Below are 24,070 nucleotides of genomic sequence, written 5' to 3' on the forward strand. Positions count from 1 at the left end.
CTCATTAACGTGTCTAGTGAATGGATTAGCACATCTGAAGATGTATGTATGCAGGATGGGGGGACAGTCTGAGGATAGCTAATTGTTCATTTATAGTAGGACACATGTTCGAGACTGTAACTTATTATCACTAATGCGGAATTTATTAAATTCTAAAGAAAAAAAATACCAATACAGAAAAACATTTTTTTTCTTGATGCAGCTATAAGAGATCATATCGCTGTTGAGAACCTGTGCCTCCCCCAGGACAATACACCTTAGATAAAATAAACAATGTTTTCATATTTTTAACTTTTTTTTTAAAGGGAAAATTATGTTAATACCCTGCACATGACCCTTACGTGAATAAAAAGTCATCTCAGAAAGCACTCACCACACATTTATTAATTGGCATCTAAGGTTTCAAAAGTACTAAGATATCATTCAGATGTAATATTTTTTCTTCTGCACCATTACTTTCCTGCACTTTTCATATGCTCTTGCCAACAATTCCAATGATCAGAAAAATCACCAGTATGGAAAAATTAGAAATTGGCAGAGAATATACCAACTTAGCAGGTAAAGATGTTATGATATTTTATAGTGTTTTGTTGTTTTGTTGGATTTTTTAAAAAAGTTATTGGATTTTATTTGACTCTAATTTCTCTAGGTATAATTATAAAGAGAACACTTTATTCAGAAACACCTACCTTTTTTGTTAAAGAGTCATCTGAATCAGAAGGCATTCTTGTTGACACATGGAACATGACTTCCACTGTTGAGGTAGCAAAATATGGAGTGGTCAATCCAGTGCTTTTGTTTTTTTGCAGTCCTCCCATAAAGCCACAATGGTTTGTGAGATTTACCTAGAAATAAAGACCAGGAAACTTCACCCAAAAAAATTTATCAGGTCATAAATACACTCTTTTACTTTTAAATGCACTTTTAACAGAACTTTAAAAGTGAAGATCCTTTTCCCAAAAGTATAGTTACACTTGGTTTCTAAAAGAGCTCAGACTTGCTGACTAGACTGCAAATCAACTGCAGTGCACCAGTATTCTATATTCCACAGTCACCACAAAAGCTACTGGAAAGATGAGGTTAGAAGAAAGGAAAGATTGTGTAACTAATATTTACTGCATTATTCCCTGATCATTTGAGAATAGCCACTTACATGTGCTTTCTCAATTTTTTAAAATTCTCTGATACAACATCAACCTTGACCTGAGCTCTGGAAAAACTCTCTGTAGCAGCCAGGGAATTTATTACCTTCCATACATTTTTTTAAAGAATTTTTTATTCTGTGAATATTAAAAAAAAATCACAGGAAACTAACTGATAATTTGTAAATAAGCTTTTAAGTCTTAGATCAATGGGAAATAGTCTGACACTGAAATAACTAAGCACGTTAAATGTGCTGCTTTGCCTTTAAAACAGTGACTACAAAATGTTGTTTTTCAGATGTGAATACATTTAATCTCTGCCTGCATGGGATATGTTTGTTTTCTTGATACTAAAGGATGCAGAATTTAATGTTAAAATATTAGTTGTCTCATTATGGACTATTAATCCAAACTAGCAACTCTTTAAACTAGCTAATACTGCCTAAGAGAATTAAACCACTAAAGAAGGATATTTTATGGCAGTAGTGTTGTTTTTTTTCCTCCTGAATGTGGGAAATAAACATCTATGTTCATGAAAGTCAGCAGACTTGTAGCTGTCTTCCTCTGTTCCTGTGGGAAAGTCAGAGTCATTATCCACACAGTTAATCTAGTAGTGTCCTTTTATACCTAAGGAGTAAAGAAATACAAAGGACAAATAAGATTGACACTCATGTGGACACTCCTGATGAGCACAAGTTGCAAGAGGAGCAAAAAACCTGCAGCTTCCTATACAGCCAACCAGGACCAAAGCCATTCCTGAATTCTGTGCAACAGTGCCAAATGGAACTTTACAGTGGCAATTAATCCTGTGCATCTGAAAGAAAGATGGAAAAAAGGAAATCCTTATGACAGTATTGAGCAAGTGACTAAAGAGCTGCAGGCCCACATAGATGATGGGGTAGATCACAATATTTCTGCGTGCTGGAAGAGAAGTAGAGCGGAGTGTGTGAACTGACACATGCCTGCAGTGGAAGGCAGGAAGAAGAGAGTATGTGAGAAGCTGCTTGTCTGTACTTTTTGAAGTTCCCAATTTGAGCAAAACTCAAACTTCAATGGACTTAACACTTTACAAGCTTACAGGGAAATCAAGATGCCTCCTAATCAGTCCATGAAATCAAGTACAGGACTGCACATTAAAGAATTATCTTTGCCTGCACAGACTCTCTTCAGTTGCTGAGAGCTTGAATTTTAATGGCTAGTAATGCTAATGAAACTAAACCAGGAATTCTTCTCTAAATCCCATTTTTAAACTGGTGTATTTCAGCACTTGTGAGAAATGCTGAAGAGCCAAAGACTTGTAATATATCAAGATATTGGTAATTGTCTTTGTAAAAACACCTAGGATAAAAACATTGAATAAATACCTCCCAGCCAAGACCAGCTACAAAATCCTCATAGGCTTGACTTCCCCCAGTATTCGTGAGAATGGAGTGTTTATCTTCCTGTCCCTCAGCAACATAAAACACTGCAATCTTGTGTGTCTCTCGGCTGTAAAACAGAATGGTCAATGCATGACAGTGCCTTAACCAATATGAAATGAACATATGCAAACAATACACACAGAGCATGGCTTTTAAAGCATAAAAAATGCATAGTGGAAATACAATAGAATTATATGGCTTCTTTTTGGATATTTCCTATATTTCCATTTCCTCATTCTGTCCTTTCTAGTGTCATCTTCTCTAGAGCCTGAAGTTTTGCTATACATGAGCAGCATTTACCCCTTCCATCACTTCTAAGATGCAGGATGGTGCTGCCTGTACCAACTACTAATTGAATAGGTGGGTTTTTGACATGGGCAAAACCTGTAATGCGGGCATTATTTGCACTGCACTGCCCATGAACAACAGCACCCTCTGAACATTGTGAAAATGCAGCTTGTCCAATTGAATGAAGCATTTTTACATATTTTTTAAAGATCATAATCATTTAACTGTCTTCTGTTGACAGGTTATTGTTAGACATTGGAACAAATGGAGATGGTTTCTCACACTTCTACAACTTCCACTAGGTTTTGTCTCAACTTCTACAAAAATGTCAGTTTTCAATTCTGTGCTACAATTCTAACTAAAACTCTGTGTCTTCAAATACTGGGACCATTTGAAACAGCTAAACAATCAACCAACACTTTAAATGAGAAGGCTTTGATATATCAAAGTTTTAAAAGATTTAAATGTTATGCATACACAAGTGCTTATAATTATAAGGTGTTTTGAAATTTGTTTATCTCATGATATTTCACGTGCAGAATTTGACCCTACAAATAAAATTGATGCAACTTCAGTATAACAGAAAAAAACTACAGTACTATGCAAAATACATTAATAATTTAAAAATCTATTAAAAAAATTAGCTCAACTCTCACATCTATGCAATTAGAGCCATTTGAGTAAAAGCACACTTAGAACAACTAAATAGGCAGTCATTAAAAGAATTTACCATTGTCTTGAGTCCAAATTTCTGAGTTCTCGAAGTAACTTCTCATTTTTCTTCAGGAGATGAAAGCTCCTTCTAAATAGAGAAATTCGTAACTCTTTTATTACCTCTTCACTGATGGATACAGAATAGTACAACAATGGTACAACAACATATCCAGGTCAACTCAGGAACAGTCAACAAATGCTTCTGCCTTTTCAACAGTCCTTTCTTAACATATGAAAATCAAGACATCTTAAAAAAATATACAAGCAATTTTTCTTACTCCAGTAAATCTTCTACATTCATTACAACCCTGAGTATAACCTTTATTTCTTTCTACTTTCTTCTGTCAACCCCTTGGATCTGACTGTGTGACCCATTTCTTCTCTACAGAAGAACCATAAAATACATGTTTACTGACAAAAGACACTCCCATTAGTCTACTGTTGTAAGGAGTGGGTGCATTCAACACAGAACTTTTGCTACCCTGAACTGCAGAGCAGAATTTAGCTCAGTAATCACCCAGCCAGCTGCAACAATTTAAACAAAAAACGAAACCAATATGTTAGAGAAAGAAAGGCAGTTTTCATGTCTTTTCAACTGTGCTTAAGATGTTTCCCACAAAACACTGTGGAATTAAGAGCAGTCCTGTTCAAAACCAGACTGCCTTGAGGAATTAAAGACCCAGATAAGAAGGGTTGTAATACCAACGTTTTGTCTGATTCCAGTGATACCTCAGTGACACAGATTATTTTTGTTTTACTGAATATCCATTTCCCTTCATAGTAGGAAAATATATCAATGATTCTAACATGGAATTTGAAAGCACTGGCAGAAGAAGATTTCAGAAAGACCCATAAATTCTAGGACGCTAATATTTGTAATATTTGTACATACCCCCATGTATATGCAGACATGCACTTAACCACACCCACACAAAAATAATAATGTTAAGAGACATTACTTCTGTAATTGAACATGGTTCTCTCCTGTTCTAAACAATATTCAAACAGTACTCAAGCACAGCCAGTGTTGAAATAAATAGTAGGGGACACATCTTTCTCATTAGCTAATACACATGCAAGGCTTTGAGGCTGCATGCAAGCATGCTTTTAGCAGACAGAGCAGCAGGACACTGTCCAGTGACACAATAGCTGAGAATATGACACTTTCTGAGTATTATTCTGACATTGAAAGGTAATGATTTTTGCAGCAACATACATGGGAAGCAAAGAGAATACAAGATTCCTTCAATTTGACTTACAACACTTTCTAAGGAAAGACTATGAATCACAATAAACACAACAGATACCTCCTTTCTGTCTCTCTAAATGACAGGCTGAAAAGCAGAAGAAAGCTGCCATTTAGGTCTTAGATGCACATCCCCTCTCTTTTGTTAGCTGGCCTGTAATATTTTTGGCTTAACAAACTCTATTATGAAGGTAAGAACAGCACAGTTCCTTAAAAAAAGTTCTTAAAATATGAGTAGTTTTACCTTTTATCCCATGAATTCATTCCTAGTATACTGAGAAGTAATCTACAGTAGTAAAATGCTGACTGTGGCTTTTGTGAGGTTGGCTCGTCCTGCTCCATAGCCCTCATATTTACATCATTGAAATGCTTTTCAACGAACTCTCTCTCTTCTGTGTGCTGTTTCAGAATTGCATTGATGACATCGTTCTCCTGCTTTTCTGAGATGCAGACTGGTTGAGGAGCAGGGATGTTGAGTGAAACACCAGTTCTCTGTAAGCATTCAGGGCTTGTAACACCTAAATACTGCAGCAGCTCATCAAGAGCATCTTCTTCATCCCTAATTGTATCCCATGTTGGTACAGTGTCTCTAAATTTCCTCTTAACTTGGAGCGTAATTCCATCTCTTGCAGATACATCCTCCACATGTTCAAAAGATGAAAGAGCATCTTCTGGTTTATCTTGCTGAGATAATGAAAGTGCAAAAGATGTTTGTTGTGAAGATGCACATAAAGATGAAGGTCCATACAAAATGGCCGAATCCCATGAATATTTGCCAGACAGATCACGCACTATAATTCTAACATTTGAATTAGCTGATGCAAGTCCAGCAGACAGTCCTCCCCCAGGCATGTCATCTTCTGCTTGGATTTGTATGCAAGACACCAGGGAAGTATTGTTTAATACAAAGAATTGAAGATTTGGGTTCTCAAAAAGCTCAGGAGAAAGCTCGGGACTTTCACTGTATGGATTGTCATTGTTTTCACACACTTGACTGGTCAGCATGGCAGGACCTCCACTCATAGGATAGTGGCCCAAGTGGTTGACTAGATGTGTTATCACAGTACGAGCAGCCACAGAAATTAACCCTTGTTGCATGTGAGTCTTCACTGCAAGAGAAAGAGCACAGGTTTTAAAAGAGGAGTTCAAAAAACAACACTGAGATTTATGTGTTTCTTTTGGTCTCTTCCTGAGAGAATGAGCCCTGCAAGCTGAGGACGCACGCAGCTCAGTAACAGAAAAATATGTATGTTGGTCACCATTGCTCTTGTATATAAACAGCATGAAAAATCCTAAAACAGTTAAAGAAGCATCTCCATTATTTTACAGCCATGTCTATGTCTACAGATTACACTTCCTTTGCCATAGCTTTAGCACTGTTCTTCTAAAATACATGATTTCTTATCTAGTGAAAATAAATCTTGAATTGCTGTTGAAGTAGAGATCATAACTGTGCTGCAAGATGTCCATTCCAACTGCAGTGTATTTTTATATTTATACACATCATTACACTGAGAAATACAAAGGAAGATAGATGCACAAAAGGTCTAATCCATCTTAATTTCCCTGGGGAGCATATAGCTGTAGGTCAGCTTGAGAATAGCACTGGATAATTTTAAGTACAAAATCAAAGACCAGGCTGTCTATATTGAACATGATCTAACATTATCAAAATTTTTAAAAATGAAATCCCATGCCACAACTGCATTTTAAGAAGCTTCAGGTTAGAAAATCTTGGGAGGGAGAAAGAAAAGTTAATTGTGCCCATCTTATGTGAAATTCATCCTATGACATGCACTGGTATTTCAACATGGTTTTTGCTACCTCCTTCTTTGCTGCATGCCCTTCCACTTGCATGTTATGTCATCTAAATTTTAAAAAAGGTATTTTTAATGTTTATATCACACCCTGCTAACACAGTACTATATTGTTACTAAATTGTTCTTATCAAGTCAATACTCTACATGAATACATGAGCTGGACCAAGTGACTCTTTCAGGCAGAGAACCATCAGCTGGTTCAGGGGACCCACTGAAAAACCCATACACAAAAATATCACACTGCAGGATAAAACTGGTGGAAGAGGGAACAAGATCAAAATGGCAAAGTACTGTTTTTTTCTGTATCCCTTCTCTTGTAACTGGGCATGGATGCCCTGAATTTGGGATTTACAAAGGGAAGATTAAAAATCTGTACTCCTCAGGATTATATAATGTATTTTAAATTACATTGAACATTGAAAACTGCTGCTAACGCTTCCCATCTTCTTTCTCACCAAAATCCATCAAACCAGAATGTTCTGAATGATGTTACTTTTTCATTCAGTATTTACTGAGAATATGGAACCTCTTGGGATAGAAGTAAAATATAATGAATTCATCTGCCTTTATGTTAGATATTCATAAGCTGCAAAACCTAATGTTTAATAAACAAATTTCTCAGTTTCAGAAGTCTTAATTGATTTAACTGGAAAAATAAAGGCAAATTTGTCATGGGTACTGACATTACAGATCTTCAGTTTCTGAAGATGGATGCATTCAGCATCTGCAAAAACAAACAGGTAGTATGTATTTGCCTTTTTTTTTCCCCTCAAAAGGTTTGGGTACAGCATGTAGGAGATGTCTGGGATTCTGGCTATTCCCTTTCTTTAGGAAGCACTCCATCTGAACTGCAAATAGGGAAACGTTTCATCCAGTTAATAGCTGGCAAAATCAATATAACATTTATACAATTCTAAAACTCATATCTACTCAAGTATTTTAATAAATTAATGCCTTGAGAATTAATACAAGTAAATTAGAGATATTTTTATCATGTATAGCGTTCTTGAGGTTTAAAATTTACAAATACAAAAACATTCAGTGATGCTGAATTATGTGTCCAGATACTGGCAGCATACAAGGAAATTAAGTTATAGTGCCATCTGCTGAAACATAAGAAGGAACTGGAAGCAGATTTTATAAAAAACAAAGAGAAAATAAGCTGGGTGCTTGGAGATTCATTTACCAGCACATTATTGACTAGCACCTGGACAATGCAGAGGGTGGCCCATCTTTATCAGGATATTTATACCAAGTATTTAGCACTTGCCACTGCAGAGATAAATAAGGTAATACTCTGCTCAGGTTCCCACGAGCAGAGACACACAGGCTTTCCAGATACCTGAAGTCCCACTCTATAGAGGTTAAATGCCTCCTCTTAAGTTCTGCTGAGAAACCTGAAGAAATAAGGACCTTCTAGCATATGTTATTACTGTTACTGTTGTGTGCCAAACCCTGAAGATCTCAAACTGACCTTGGTTGTTTTGTGCCTGTGTGTGTGTCTTAGGAACCTAAAGGACATGTGGGAAAGGAAAGGTGACACAGTGAGACAAAGAGGGGAACAATAAATTTGAAAGATCCATTCTCAGTCCTAATACAGCCTTGCCCTGAAAACTTTGTACTTGAATTAAAATCATAGATCTGTCATTGTTTCTTTTATAAAATTCAAACACTACATTGAAGTCTTCTCTCAGAATACAATGCTGCTGATCTAAAAATGACACAGAAAGCTTTAATTAGAAGTATCAAGAGAAGTATACTGAAAAGTAGACTGTAAGATGCAACCTGTTATGTTGAAATAAAATAAAGTAATCTTGAAACATTTTTGCCACACAGAAAACCTGATTTTGATGATGGTTTCCCCAGGAATAAAAAAGGAAAAAATACCAAGCCTAGTAATGCATTTTGAAAATATGAAAATTTAAAATTAATTTTGCAACTTAATTTATTCCTAGAAGCACATCTCTTCAATCAGGAATAACTGAACATTCAATATATTAAAACCTTAAAATGAGTATCTAAATAATGCTCTTTGTTTCTGGAGGGAAAATGAAAATATGTAATAATGCAAGCCATCACAGCTTTACCACAAATTCTACAAACTAAGCCATATCTTTACACATTAAGGCAGCCAGCTCACTGCTTTGTTGACCTGTCTTCCTGAGAGAACACATTGCTGCTTTCTTCACAATGGTACTGCCTCTGGCTAGGCAATGTAATTTAAATATGTACATGATCATTTGGGTAATTTACAAGAAATGTTATACTATTTATTTTTCTCAGTCCTGAAATTACCTCTTTTGTGGAAAGGCTGAAGGTCCATCACTACTAATTTGTATCTGTAGGATGAATGAAGGATTCCTTAAGATGTGCTATTAACTTTTTCATTCAACTTTGGCTGAATAGTTTTAAGCAACTATGGTTATGCAGTAGAAGTAAAAAACAATGACTGAAGGGGGAATTTAACTCTCCTTATAATTTTAGATGTGTAAAGAATGATGACCTGTACAGACTGATTAATCTCAAATTCAATGGGATGAATCACTCTCTAAAAACATTTTTCTTTCATTATGTTTAGAGGGAGCCTAAGAGTGTCCCTCTTAGCTTAATTTCCTGTATTTTACCTTAGTTTAAGCAAGTCTCATTCCTTTCTAATTGTTAACTTCAGCTATACAGACATGCAGTAACAGAGAGCCCATCTCTAAAATATTCCTCACAAAACACAAACTGTGTTAATCCAGATGCACTATGTACCAAGTATTTTTTAAAAGTGTGCATTTTGTGTCCTTTCAGTAAAATGGCAAACAGCAAAGCCTTATATGAAAAATACTTTATATTTCTACTTTTTAAACAAAAGCTAAGACTAGACATCAGGCAGGGAAGGCTTTTTCATTAGAAATTTAAAAATATTAGACAAAAAAGATCAATCTATGCAAAGATTTTAACATATGTTTGGAGAAATATGAATAATGGGGTAAAAATCAATCAAATAAATAACGGGTAGACCACTGCATCTGTGTAAGCTTAGTAGAACCTACCAATCACAATTACCTCTAACAGATTATGCTGTGGCTAAGCATTCACAAAACTTGAGATGGATCTGACCTTGAACAATGGAGGCATAACAGGGTAAGTCAATCACATCCATTAAAGCACCCTGTCTTAAGAATTCTGTCATTTCAGCACTTGCAGCTTTGCCTGTGGCCTAAGGAAAGAGTTTCACAATTCCTACCCTGTTTTTGTAGAACTTCCCTGAATTCCATGTAACTTCTGCCCTGCTCATTTCCATTCCTTCAAGAAAGGTACTATGATAGCCCTTTTACTCTGCTAAAAGATGCTGACCCATTGGCATTCTGTTCTGCTGCTAGCTTGCACTAATTGACCCTTGGTCTTGACAGAGACCCAGACTGGTTGTTACCCACTAGTTTTACTCCTCCAACAATGACAGGGAGAACAGATGCTGTGCAACCGGTCAAGCACTGCCAATTTTATTCTCTGCCTGGCAATGGGGACTAGAAGTGCCAAGGTTGCAGAACCAGGGTTGCGTTATAATGCTGTAGGTCTGCCAATTAAATTTCACAGTCTAGCTTACAATTCCAGAGCCCTGAAACTTAATTCATCTGGAGAGATAAAAGGAACATCTGAAATTACTTTTATTAAGAAATTTAACAAGAAATCATAAAAGAAAAGATCATGGTTGGAAATGCAAAATGAAGATATTGATGCTAAGGCTTTGTGCAACCGTATTCATTTAAAGAGAAATCTATTCAGGGTTGTCTTTTCAGATTGTCAAATTAAAAAAGCCACACAGCATTTGCTTCTAACCCATAATTACAGATTATTACAGAATACAAAAGATGCCAGGCATAAAAAGCTACTACAATTCACTACACTGCAATAGAACATGCAGTGGAAGTAAATTTTGGCAAATGCTTTAAATATTAGCTTTACATAATACGTATAGGTGAGACTGTAATTAGGACAGAATGAATCCTTGGAAGCCTCTTTCATTCTGACCCTGCAGATGATTATTTTTTACTAATAAGGCCACAGCCATTTGACGAAAAGCCAACTATAGTACCTTGCTTCATTCTTCGGTAAATTTAATAATTACAGCTCCTCCTGCCAGTAGTTCTCAGATCAGTCTTGTTCAATCCAATACTGAGCTTATTAGGGGACAGCTCTATGTTTAGAATTCTTTGGCCAAAAAAGTACTTGAGGATGATGAAGCATGCCTTAGACAAGGGCACAATGATTAGCCATTTTCTCTACATAAAAAACAGCACGTAGTCACTACAGACCACAAAATCACCTGCTGTTAGCACACAGCTGCTACAAAGAACTGCTGCATTTATCTGGTTCTTAATACCCTTAAAAAAGCCTAAATGGAACAACTTAATACAGAGGCAGAATAGCACTACACAGAGTTGCTCGTATCTTAATCTCATCTTTTTCAATTTTCTTCCCTATGTAACCATTTGATATTTACTAGATACACTGCATAATACAAGATAGTCCTCTGTGGCTTAGATTCTTGATTCTTTATTTCTGAATTATGAAGAAAATGCTAATTCCCATGTCTCCTAAGGTTCTAACCAGATGAGAGAAAATTTCTCTCTTTTTAAAAAAATCTGTGGTTTTAAGCTGTGTAAAAAGAGATCAACAAAAAATTACGATAGGCTAAAAAAAATAATGGAAAACATTCAATACTGCAATGTCAAACAGGAACAAAAATCCAAAATTCTTCTAGAAAAAGGAGCAAAATAAGGAAAAATCAAATTAATTTACTGAAGGTAAAATGAAAAGCAACATTCATCCATGTTGCAGAACTTAACACTTCTGCTGATACACAGAGCACAGAAGAATCCATATCCTATCGATCTTGGTGCTGTTCAGAACATACTTATTTCAGTTAATCAAATGGTAATTGCTCAAAAATTACATTTGCTCATTCCATACTATTGGTTCTTACCTAGTGTCTACATATAGCTGAAAACCTGTGCTGTAGACCAACACTTAAATACTGAAAACCCAGACAAATTTTTTTTAAAGAAAATGTATTTAGGCAATTAGACAAACCTTCAGTAACTGGCTGAAGTTTAGAAGACCTCTCAGAGTCTGGAGAATGCAGTGGTTCTGGTTCCTTTAAGCTCTCTAAATGCATAAAAGGATCATAATCCATACATGCCAGATCAGAAAGGCTTAGAGGAAAATATTTTGGGTTGCTAAAACACTGAGACCCATAGACACATCCATGCAGAACCTAGAAAGAAACCAGAATTTCATTACATTAACTACTGAAATTTATAGTTTTATAAGAAATGAAGTTTATTTTTATTTGCATTTCAAGAATCTATTTGTTAGAAGGCAGGCATGATGAAACATTGGAAAATTTTAGATGCTTAATGTTTACAGAAACAAGCTCTGGTCTGCAAAGAAAATTATTACCACCAAAGTGGAATTTAACAATAATGAAACAAAACTCACAAAACAATCATTAGGCTACCTTTATTTTTAGATCTCCTATCTTCTTTAATTACATATGCTAGGTCTAAGCTGCTAGAGGTTTTAATCCCCTTCCTTTGCAAAAAGGATAAAAACCCCTTTCTCCTGAGCTCCTAAAGACAGTAATTGTAACTTACTGTCTAACAAAAGCAAAAGTGCTTTTGCTTTTCTCATTGCTAAATGAAACTGCTTGATATATAAAAATTACATCCTTTTGTATTAAATGTACAGTTAATATTCTACAATACAAGCATCTGCAATCTATATGACATACAAAAAAAAAGGCTTGGTTAACCATCCAAAATGTAAACCAAAATCTACTATTCCAAATATACCAAAGGTCAAGCTGATGCAGTGAAACATACTGCCAGCAGTCTGGCAGTATGAACTGAGCCAGCAGTCTATATTTCAGGAGAAGAATGGAGGTCAGCTTACAGAAAATGTTTGCCTTCATTTCCATGGAAACTGACGCTACCTCCATACATAGAAATTCTTAATAAGTGAGCAAAGAAACATGTACCTTATATATACAATTAAGAACAGATCTTTCAGTCTTATCATTTTCTGCTCCTGTAGTATGAAGAGGCTGCAGCAAAGTCTTCAATGGCAAGGCCATTATCCAATCCAATAAGCACAGAAGTAAAGAAACCACCAACTGGAAAAAACACTTTCCATTACAAATCAATTAAGCCAGCACCTGCTATTTCATATTTATCCCTTTATTTTATTTCTCTGTTTTGCCTTTTTTTCAATTCAGTAAAGTCAGCCTTCTGCAGCAATGGCAGGTCCCACTTGTTAACCACTGAATCTTCAAAAACTATGGCATCAGTAAAAATTGGCTACAGAGATATTTAACAAAGGCCATCCATTCAACAGTTTCTCATCAGGGTAGGACTGTGAGCAGATACTATACTTAGGAGGATACCCACAGTTTCCAAAATTGATTTGTAGGCTGTTGTTTTTAAAATGACAGATAACACAGGTCCAAATTAAGGCTGATGTGCCATTTTGCACATATATTTCACAGTAAAGTGAATCAAGGATTACACAAAATGGAACCAATTCCCCTGTATTTAGTGCTTTATAAATAACGCATAATGTCCTTTATAACATATCAATAATGTTATGCAGCACCATATCATATTTTATCATCTGAAAGAAATCCAACTGCTTCCTGTATTGTAGGTTACTCAGTCAGCAAAAGAATTAACTCCCTCTTAGGATGTTTTGAAAGATTCTGGAACAGAATTAGATTAAGACACAAATCCACACTAAATCATCAATAACTTACAGACCAAATAAAAGTTTTTGATTTTTAAAACTCAGTTGTCGAAGAGAAGACAATTCAGATAAATATCTGCAAGATTCTCTAAAATATTTCTCAAGGTAAATAGAAGTTTTAAAAAAAAATCTATTTACCTAATTTACTAGTTTCACACAATGCATTCCAAGTTTGTCTTTCAAAAGTATAATAAACGTAATAATGAAGGGTACTGAGTCTTTTTATTTTTAACCAATTTTTTGAAACCCATTAGGACTACATTTGTCAAAATAGGTAAGACAATTTTTATTTGATATTTCATGTGCAGTTGACAGTAGTTCATGGGAAAACATGGTCAATTATGGAAAGCATCCTCAAGAGGAAAAGTGGGTAGCTTGGCATATGAGTGTAGACTACAATAGCCCCTGACGTCTTGCAAATAGAGACAGAAGATGAAACAGAGCTCTGAAGACCAAAATGAACAACAGATGAACTCCAGCTCCTTGTGGGAATGGTAGCCCAGAAAGATGGAGCTGTCAAAAACAAATTGCACCAAAATGCCCAAATTTAAATGACCTAATAGGCCCACAGCAAAACTAATTCAGAAGAGACACAGCTTTCAGGAGGCAGAAAGTACTAGAAATGAAAAATACTTACTCTCTTGTCCTGCTCATAAGAGGAAGCTTCTGTACTGGGTAGCAGATGTGTAATAGTTGCTATCAGAATCTGGGGAAATTTAGCATATTTCTTTTAAAATACAACCTAAATATTTAAGTTTAAAATAATTTTTTAAGCAGGTAACTCTAACATGATACTGGATTCACGATTAAATTCTATTACAATTATTTTGAGACAAGTTACAATATTCCTTGACAATTTTTTAAAATAAAAACACTTTTAATTGAGTTTTGCAGAACTCATTGAAGGAGTATGTTCTGTTTGACTGATGTAGGTGCATTAAGGACAATGAAATTACACAGCTACCTCAAATATTCAGCCATAAAAAGAACATGACTCAACACACTTGTAGGATGTGGGAAGAAATCTGGTGCTGGTTTGTGTATGGTACTATCTGAGCTACATTGTTTCTTAGAACTACTAGAATTTGCATACACCCTGTCTCTATTCGATCAAAAATATGTCTCCAGAGGATCACAGAAATGCTTGCTGTATCTCTTAAGAAGCTTTCACAGGAAAAGAACCTGGGTGCCCTCTGTGGCTCAGACTCACAGAGGCCATAGTCTACCTCCTTGTTACGGGAAGCATATTCAAAATATTATTTTTGTTTTATACTGAAACTCTTTCATGGATATACAAAATAAAGTTGGAGAACCATATTTTAAGCAATCATTTTCTTCCTGAACTTCAATAAACATGCTTGAAGATATCTAGTATTAAGAAAAAAATTGTACTTTACTGACAACATTTTCATGACACTTTTTCTCTGAGAAAAAACAGGCATGATATAGACACATTACATGTCTATACTGGAGTCAGGAAGTTATGTGTGCTGCAATTCCTTACTGTTAGTGTTAAGTAAGATTATGTTTATACTAATTCAATATTTTGACAAACATAATTGTCAATATTCAAGTGTTTAACTTTAGGGTAGTACATTGCAGTGATTAATTTAAAATAATTGAAAATTTCAATTAAAATAATTACTTACTAGTATTATTCTTAATGGTGAATCAGCTTGATATAGTTGAAGCCTATGTACATAATGTATCAGCATGTTCAGCATACTGCAGGCAACTTGGGCTACTGTTTTATTTGGAAACTGGAAAAGAGAACACAGCACAGTAACAATGACAAAATGGTTTCGTGTAAGAGTACATTAGGTGGTAGGGTGGTCACAAATTTCACTGGTAGTTTTATACATACAGCTCCTTAAGTATCTGTTTACCAGAGGAACAAAATTAAATTTTACAAAACTCAAAAAGAACTATTTTATATTCATAAACGAATGTTAGCAGCTAACATCAAAGTTTTGGGGCAGACATGCAGTTAGATGCACACCAGGAAAGGGAGAGGTATCTCCTAACTAGAATAGTAGAATATCATGAAGCCAGGAAGAAAGAACTGATTTCTTATTATCTTAATGATTATTAATATTAATGAATCACTGCAAAGCCCCCCCAAGGATCCAATTCTGAAATCAGAGGTCTTTGCTGAGAATCAAGGCAGGTGATGAGCCACATGCCCAAACCACAGCCTGTAGTACTAAACATGAGCTGAACTGTTCTGCTCTCTGCTAGTGACTGCGGTGCCCAGCACATGTTGGAATGGAAATGGATTCACCTTGGCTTCTGTGCTTAACTCTGCTCTTCTTTTAAAGGCAGGAGAAGGCTGCTGCTCTGCAGCCTGCCTTCCACAGTTACTGTGCTGGTCAAAGCAGAAGGGAACACATTTGTACAATAATTCCCTCTCTTAGGAAGGATGCACACCCTGTTCTACACTCCTAAGTGGGAAAACAGAAATTAAGAGACGTGTTTCCCTAAACTGTTGACGCACAAGACGTGTAATTGAGTTTTTTACCTTCACTGCACTTGCTTTAAAACATTAAGTTGTGCAGCAAATGGCAAGGACAAAGTTAATGTTACAAGTGAATTCCTGCATTAGTAAGAACATATTTTACTTGTTTCAATCTCACTACATTCAGCAGTGAAGCTGTCACAGGTATATGCTGCAGGATGGCTCTCTGCTTCTGGACTCAGAAAAGGGCAATTATGCTGTAAAAACACTTAGATGTAATTTCTTGGCTTCACAGGCCTTTTTCTTACTCAGACCACTTCTATTAACCCTTCAGGGAGGGGTGTACCTCATAAAACTTAAAAAACCCAAAGCTTTAAGAAAGCTGAAATGCCTGGACAATGAAGCCTGAGTAGAAAATAAAGATTTTAGAATAAAAGTATTGAATGGCAAAAAACTTAAACTGAAATAACACTGGAAGAAGACTCTGTTCTGGGTCAGTATTTCTTATCAAAGCAGAGCTATCAATTTTTACATTTAAAGTCTTGAAAAGAAATGGTACAAGCACAAGGAAAAATCTGGAGTACAATGCTTTAATTACCATTTTTTATTTGTGTTATCTGTGTAAGCAAAAGGAAAAAGTATGAATGGCTCTTGCAAGTCATCCAGGGAGGTGGAAACCTGAGTACACAATGGGTAGTTAATTCTTGTTCTGACTTTCCCTGTTTCTCCTTTTCATGTTGATGACTTTTATCAAAAGAGTAAACATCTCACATCTCCAAATCTTCACAAACTTTATGACAAGACTATCACTACATTTTTATCCCTCATGAGACAGCCTCTCTCTATGCTGTGAAATTCTCGGTAAGAGCAGGGTTTGGATTCTAACGCTCAAGCCTGAGTGGCAACCAGAAAAAAAAACAAAAACTAAAAACACCAACAAAAAAACCCAAAAAAACCAAACTGAAAGCATGACAATTTCATTACAAAACTTTAGATCAAATCCAGATTGCTCAAAACATCCTAACAAGCTTGCAAAAAACCCCCAAAATCACTGGAGAAGAAAAATGGGGTGCACAAACTGGTGTAGCTTAATACAGAGATCCTGACCACTGAAAGTAAGAAAAAAATACCTGAGAAAAAGACCTGGAAACTTTTCAGAGTCACAGAATAATTGACCATTTACTACTTAAAAACAGAAAGCATTTCTTACATTTTAATCATTCTTTTTCTAAAGAGGCTCTAAAATAAAGATGAATGAGTAATTTTTTATTATTACTGGCTAGTTTACACAAATCAGTTAACCTCTCTTTTCCTCTGGTTCTCTGAAGAGAATTCTTTTTTTAATTTAATAAAGGAACAAAAGTAAGCGGAGACATAAGCTTCACATAAAGGATAAAGTGTATAAAGTAATGAATATGAATAAATTTAAAATCTAATCTTGCACACAATTTTTTTTTATTCATAGGAAAAGCATCAGGGAGGAAGTCTTGATCAAGAATATGGGGGTTGGCTGAAATAGATCAAATCCTTCATGTGCTTCAGAGAGCTGTCCTAGCATGGTCAATATATCACATTTCAAAAGAATGCTGTCACTAGGGTCGAGTTAATTTCCTCTCAGCAGCTCTTGCAGTGCTGTGTTGCGGATTCGGAATGAGAATGGTGTTGATAACACACCAATGTTTTGTTTTTTTTGCTAAATTCTGTTTATCAAAAGTCAAGGATTTTTTTTTCTCTTGTCTCATGCTGTACCTGTGAGAGGGTCAGCAAAAGAAACTGGGTGGGAACATGGCTGAGATGTGTGATCCAGACTGACCAAAGGGATATTCCACACTGTAGGACATCATTCCCAGTACATAAACTGGGGGAGTTATCTGGAAAGGGGATTGGTCGGGGCTGGGAAAAGGATATCGGTCAGCGGGTGGTGAGAAAATTATTGTGCATCACTTGGGTTTTCTTTCCTTTCTTATCATTGCTATCATTTACCATTATTGCACTGTTTTACTTTGCTTTTGATTATTAAACTGTTGTCATCTCAACATAAAAGTTTTGTCTTGATTCTCCTTGCCATTGCACTACAGTGGGTGGGAAGAAAGATTGAGTGAGTGGCTGCATGGTGCTCAACTTCCAGCTGGGCTTAAACCAGGACAAACACTCAGGCACCACAGAACAGACAGTTCTGAGAGCTGTGGGCTCTGGAAAGACATTTTCCTGAACTCAAGCAGCCTCACTGACTACATGTCAGGTAATGAAACAATTCACCCCTTTCAAGTCAGTTATTTGGTTTTGACTTCTTTTACAAGAACCTTCAGAGTGGCCATGGAAACACCAGTATGATGCCATAAACATTCCACCTGCCATTCTTTGTCACTGGAAAATGTCCTATGTTATATATTTATGTTATAAATGTCCTAGCTTATAAAGCGTAAGAATTCACCACTTTTATATTTAGTAGCATAAATTGTGGACATAATTTTTGAGAATGCACTCGATGAGGGGGAAAAAAAGGTACCAGTGAACTGGCACTTTTCCTGTTTCCCAACTCTCAGGGTTTTTCTTGGAAAGGTGGTCTTACCATAAGGTTAATTTTTGTAAGGGTCCCATCTTTCTGGATGTTAAATAAGGAATTTAACCTTGTCCATACTTGAAAATAACCTATTGTTTAGCACTCATTTACTAGATTTATACAAGACAATTTTGTAATGTATCTACAGCATTTTTGAGAGAAGCAAAATAAAATTATAGGTCTGGATGGCTGGTTAGGATCCTTTGTGCTCAAGCTCCAGCAGAGGTTAATGTAGACAGAGTGGTATTGCACACAGAAGCACTAGCTACATCCAAAGCCAGCTGCTGAACTGCAGCTCTGAATATGCTTCTGGTATTTCAAAAATAAGCATGTAATTGCGGCTAACATTTCTATTTAATACTATTTGTTCAATTGAACTTATCAGTAAGTTGGACTAGGCCTATAGCTCCCTACCCATTCATTTCTCCTAAAATAAGAAAATAATCCATTCTGGGAGCTCCAACCTCTGAATACTTGGTAGCCAGGAGATTGCTAAGGTAACAAATTAGAGCTAATTTATTTCTCCCATGACAAATTAATGAACTTTTCATTTCATTATTAAACTCAATTGTGAATGTATACCATTGCTCAGAACTGGAAAAAAAAGACAATGTACACTGGATGGTTTTGCCAACACAAAGAAAAGCAAAGTAGAAATATAAAGATCTTTGTTTTCTCATTCAAAAAGTAATTTATGTTTAATATAAATGAGATACAAATAATTGGTTTAATAAATACATCAGAGAAAAAGAACATAAATTACTATGAATTTCAGGATTAAAAATAGTTCAAATATTGATAAATTGGAGCAGCAAGATAAAACATCATTTGCCTTATACCAAACTTGCACAGGAGCTTGATAAAATGCAAAAGTTAAGCTTTATTAAAAATCAAGGGGAAAACACTGGAAGAGAGTATTAGTGGAGCTGCAAAGAATGAATGCGATTTTGAAAAACAGGAAATTGCAATTTAGAGTCTAATACTAAAAGGCCTGCAGCTACCTTATACAAAGACTCAAATCCTGCTTCACAGGACGTGAGCAGCTGATCTGCTAAGATATTTTTCAGATTCTCATTGCTTAAAAGAAAATAATAATCCCCAACATCCGACAGAAGTCGAACATTTCAGAAGTTCGACAGAAGGTGTACATTTTAATTTTTTTTAATCTGTATATAAAGAAAGACTAGATTATTAATAGAATTTTGATGCAAACAAAAAGCACATAGAACGGTTCTGAAGATAAACTGGAAAACATTTTAAAAGCTGAAAGTATTGCTCAGAAACATGCAAATTTGAAAACTGCTTAAAAACAAAAGGTTTTTACTAATATTCTAATTATTCTATAAAATACGAACAAATGCAAAAAGATTTAAAATAGTAGGAAAACAGAAGCACTCATCAAGCAAAAATATGCAGCTCCTGGAATAAGCATAGAAAAGGACTCTGCCCCAGCAAATTAAACATTTCTGGTGCTTCCATGCATACGGTATAAGTACTCTGCATTTCTCACTAAATATCTAGCCAGGCCCAAGAAGCACTACTGCATGATTCAATGACTCGAACTCAGAAGTGAACATGAACAGAGTGTTGTGAGAATATGTGGTAGGTTAGAGTGGCTAGTGATTTTGTAAGAATAAAGATCTACTGTCTTATCCTCCCAACACATCATTCTCTCCAAACTTAAAGAAGGGTAAAGAACTTTTGACATTTCAGAGATCCACTCATTAAATTGAGTTCTCTCTTTTGTAAGGACAGCAAATGAGACTGCGAGGTAAAGATGCTAAAATGTCATTAAGACTTTGAAAATGCAAAGTATCTTTACACATAAAGGCAACATACATTGTAAAAATTTAATTCTCTCACCTTTAAAGAAACACATATAACATTCAATGCTTCCTTGATCTGAGGATGATGTGATTCATGGACTAGCTCCTCACAGATCCAAATTCCAAGGCTACAAAGAGCAACACAACTGCAAAACAATGTTGGAGGACAAGTTGTTGAGAAACATTCTACAGGAATGTGTAATTTTTATGATTCATTAAGTTTTGATAAAGACATATTGCAACAAATATGTTTTTAATATTTCCAAATCAACTGTACAAAAACCTTTCTAGTGCTGTAAAACATTTAAAAATTATCAAGAAATCCAAAGTATGCTGGTGAAGGCAGAGGAAAGGGCAGAGGAAGCACCCATCTGAGCAACTGAAAAATCCAAAAGACATCAAGAACTTCTGCATTTCTAAGTGTATTTTGATTAAAAATATTATCTGGAATCGACATATAAGAAATTCTTGTATTTTCTTAAGACAAAGCAAAAACTGGAGTGGGAGCTTCCTCTTTCCTAACACAAGAGGTTGCCCATATTTAGAGCTTCTGAGACACAGAGATGAGAGAGGAATGTTACTCTCTCATGGACATTCACATTGTTTTAGATGGACAATAAACAAGGATGAATAGAGGAGGGGTACATGAATCCTAGAGTCAGTATACATATTGTGATTAGTACATTAAATTTTGTTGTTTCTTCACAGAAATAGAAAAAAAAAGTGTAAAGGTAAAAGGTATTTAGATAAGTGTGTTCAAATCAGCAGATGTATGAAATTCGTTCAGAAATGTTAATGAGCTAGCTTAAGCCATCTCTGACCCATTAGTTATTTTCTTCAGGAAGAGAGTCTACAAATATTTTGGAAACAACTTCAGGATTCAAAATCCTGGATAAAATTGGAGAGCAATCCAAAATTGAAAACAAGAAAGCTGGTCATGTAACCTGCAATGCATTACATCTGGGAAGGAAAAACTGTAGGCAAGAAAAGAAACAGAAGCGGCTGTGAAGCCTGTGCTGTAGAAAAAGGATTTTAAGGCTATATAGAATCACAAAAATGCTTACAGACAGCAAAAATACATACAAGACTTAATAGTACATTATAGTGTAAACCCACCCTATTTTGTACATTGTCACTGAAAGAAAAATTGCAAAGTGGAGTGTTATGCCTTTTAGAAAGCAGTTTTGTAACACGAAAAATTAAGTCAATGTGATCTCAGGATATTCCCTCTTTTTCCTCTGTTGAGAAATATTATCAGCTCACATGAAGAAAGAGGTAAGTGGGCTGATGAAAACTGCTCTTGGTTTTCCAAAAAAACTGTTTAAAGGTTCAATAAACTGATTTTTCCAGAATTGTAGCTTTTCAGGTATGTACTTCTAGTATTTTTTATGTGACAATATATTAGTTGAACATATATATTCACTCTTTCCAAATACATAAAGCACACAAATGCAACTCCTCCTTGGTAGGGATTAGAGATTCCTGTTCAAATCCCATACACAGGACTATGTAACTGAATGCTTCTGAAGATGGGTATGGAGGAATAAAATCCTAAGCAAATTAAGAAACAGGAGAGAAAACTGGTAATAATCCTCTCCAGAGTTATTTATTTGATGAAGATGCTTAGGTTTAAGCATCAGAGCAACCATTCCTAGTTTAATGCTAAGCTCAATTTTTTCTGCTTCTTGTCCATACCATAATAAGGGCTCATGTACATTGGATTATTTCTGTTTCTCAAATTAAACAATGTGATCTAATAAAAAAAACCCTACCCCTCCCTCATAAATAGTCTTGTCCTAATCCAAATAAAGAATGCCTCTCTAGTCCAGAAAATCCCCAAGCCGAACACCAGAGTAGGCTGGGAAAGCTTATTCTCTTACCCTTATTTACACTCTTTCCTATCAGTCATTATCACAGAAAGAATACTGGACCAGCCCAGCTCAGTTTGTTAAGTTAATATCTCTATTACAAACAATCTCAAATTCACATCATGGACCACAGTTTTGACAGTGGTGAAGAAAACCATTAATAAAATGCAACAAACTTTTACTTTAAGCTCTCTAATATATTCATCTCAAAGCAGCATAATAAAGAAAAGAACCTATTAATGTAGAAGCTCTTTTTGTTTGGCCTACCGTGCAGGACCAGATGGCTCCTCTCTTGCCGAGCTTAACACAGTTTTAATTATGAGTTCCTAAAATGAAGAGGAAAAATTCACTGATTTACACATAACTCCATCCCAAAAAGCATCAAAATATTATTATAGTGCACACAGGCATATTGCTTAGTTGAACCTCTATGTTATGGTCAGACGAATTGTTTGCTTACCACTACTCCAAACATCAAGCCTGTCCCAGATACTTGTTACTGTGCCACCCCAAGAATATCCTCACGTTACTGTCCTAATTTCTCCTGATGAGCCATGTATCCAATTCTTGTAAAAGCATTTCCATAAAATATCAAGGGGGGGAAAAAACAGTAAAGGGCTCCCTGAAGCTATCTTAGGTAGTGCTAAAGGGTATGACAGAATCTTTTACTTTAAGGTTTAAACAAGCACTTTCAAAAAATTTAATTGATTTAAAAAATATTTTCAACTAGGCACTAGATTGAGTGCCTACAGTGCCTTAAGAATGCTGTCAAGAAGAACTTTGACTCAATGACAGTGAAAAGTCCCTAAAGCTGTAGGCTGCCCTTAATATAACTCACGTAAACAACCATTCTACATTAGAAATGAGAAAGAAGGAATTCAAAATCAGTCTCCAAAGGGGAGCAAGGTATAAAGCAGCTCTCAAGTCATCATTTCTCCTCAAATTGAAAAAGTTTGGAAAACTTAAGGGGAGCCTTTCTTAGACACACAAACTGTGCTTTGTGCAGTTTCAGTATACTGTCATACTGCCTGACTGTGTCATGACAGACAAGGTAACAACTCCACTAATATTTGCATTTTGAAGACAAAACACACTGCTGTACAGAACACACTGCTGTGCAGAAATTTTTTAAAGTCTCTAGGAATACAGGCAGATTTCACCAGTTGTGAAATAAATATAATTGTCCTAATAAATTAAATAATTAATCTTAAACCTCTCAATCTTGTCTCAGCTAATTAAATCTGTGATACCTGCAAATCACCCTAGTGAGAGAAGGCTTGAAAGGGTGAGATAATGTATAATTTCCTTCTACAAACATAAGAAAACACTTTATTATTAAGTTAATAGCAATTATAATGTATGTTTAGAAGTATAAAGTTTGACAAGACCTTAAAGGATCTTGAGTCTTATGATCTATTTGAAATTACTTTCAAAAAATTATAGGATCTTAAAATCTTAATATTGTCTGCTAAAGCACAATATTAGGCATGCATTTGGTTAATAGAATACTAGCCAAATATTTTTAAAATTCCTACCTTAACATCTGTAAAATGAGACACAGCAATGTCAGGAATATTTGGGTGAAGAGCTGGTAGTTCACGATATAAATTGGGAAAACAGACTAGAGATCCTAAAAGAACTTGTGCTTCAACTCTTGGTGCCTGAAAAAAAAGGGGGGGGGGAAATATATATTCTTACTGCAATCAGAAAGCTGACATTTTTAGCTTCCTTAAAAGAGAATGATGGCTGAAATTGTATATAGCCATTTCCTTTCTCCTGGAAATTCTGAGGTCCTGCAAAGCTGAATAAACAGAGACCTCAGCTCCTTGGATTTTTACTCTTGCATACCCCTGCTCTCATTTTCCAAGACAGTAAAAAGGAGGCAGAAGGATTGTTAGGATTACAGACAAATGACTGAGCTGCTAACTGGGCTCAGGTCCT

The 24,070-nt window shown here is 35.5% G+C and overlaps 1 protein-coding gene across 7 annotated transcripts in view; it reads right to left on the bottom strand.

The window, feature by feature from the left end:
* RALGAPA1 (Ral GTPase activating protein catalytic subunit alpha 1) overlaps positions 1 to 24,070 on the bottom strand; it is a 129,097-nt gene that overhangs the window by 44,461 nt on the left and 60,566 nt on the right. For all 7 annotated transcript variants that reach the window (XM_058026909.1, XM_058026907.1, XM_058026905.1 and 4 more), the window contains 11 exons: positions 23,665 to 23,790; positions 22,397 to 22,455; positions 20,299 to 20,407; positions 15,067 to 15,177; positions 14,055 to 14,123; positions 12,657 to 12,791; positions 11,711 to 11,894; positions 5,056 to 5,920; positions 3,582 to 3,653; positions 2,507 to 2,630; positions 690 to 845 (listed from right to left, as the gene is read on the bottom strand). In XM_058026909.1, the coding sequence (XP_057882892.1) occupies positions 690 to 845; positions 2,507 to 2,630; positions 3,582 to 3,653; positions 5,056 to 5,920; positions 11,711 to 11,894; positions 12,657 to 12,791; positions 14,055 to 14,123; positions 15,067 to 15,177; positions 20,299 to 20,407; positions 22,397 to 22,455; positions 23,665 to 23,790 (2,010 nt within the window). The remainder of the gene's footprint in view (positions 1 to 689; positions 846 to 2,506; positions 2,631 to 3,581; positions 3,654 to 5,055; positions 5,921 to 11,710; positions 11,895 to 12,656; positions 12,792 to 14,054; positions 14,124 to 15,066; positions 15,178 to 20,298; positions 20,408 to 22,396; positions 22,456 to 23,664; positions 23,791 to 24,070) is intronic.

This window comes from Melospiza georgiana, chromosome 6 (assembly GCF_028018845.1).
Source record: "Melospiza georgiana isolate bMelGeo1 chromosome 6, bMelGeo1.pri, whole genome shotgun sequence".
In the NCBI taxonomy this organism is placed as follows: Eukaryota; Metazoa; Chordata; class Aves; order Passeriformes; family Passerellidae; genus Melospiza; species Melospiza georgiana.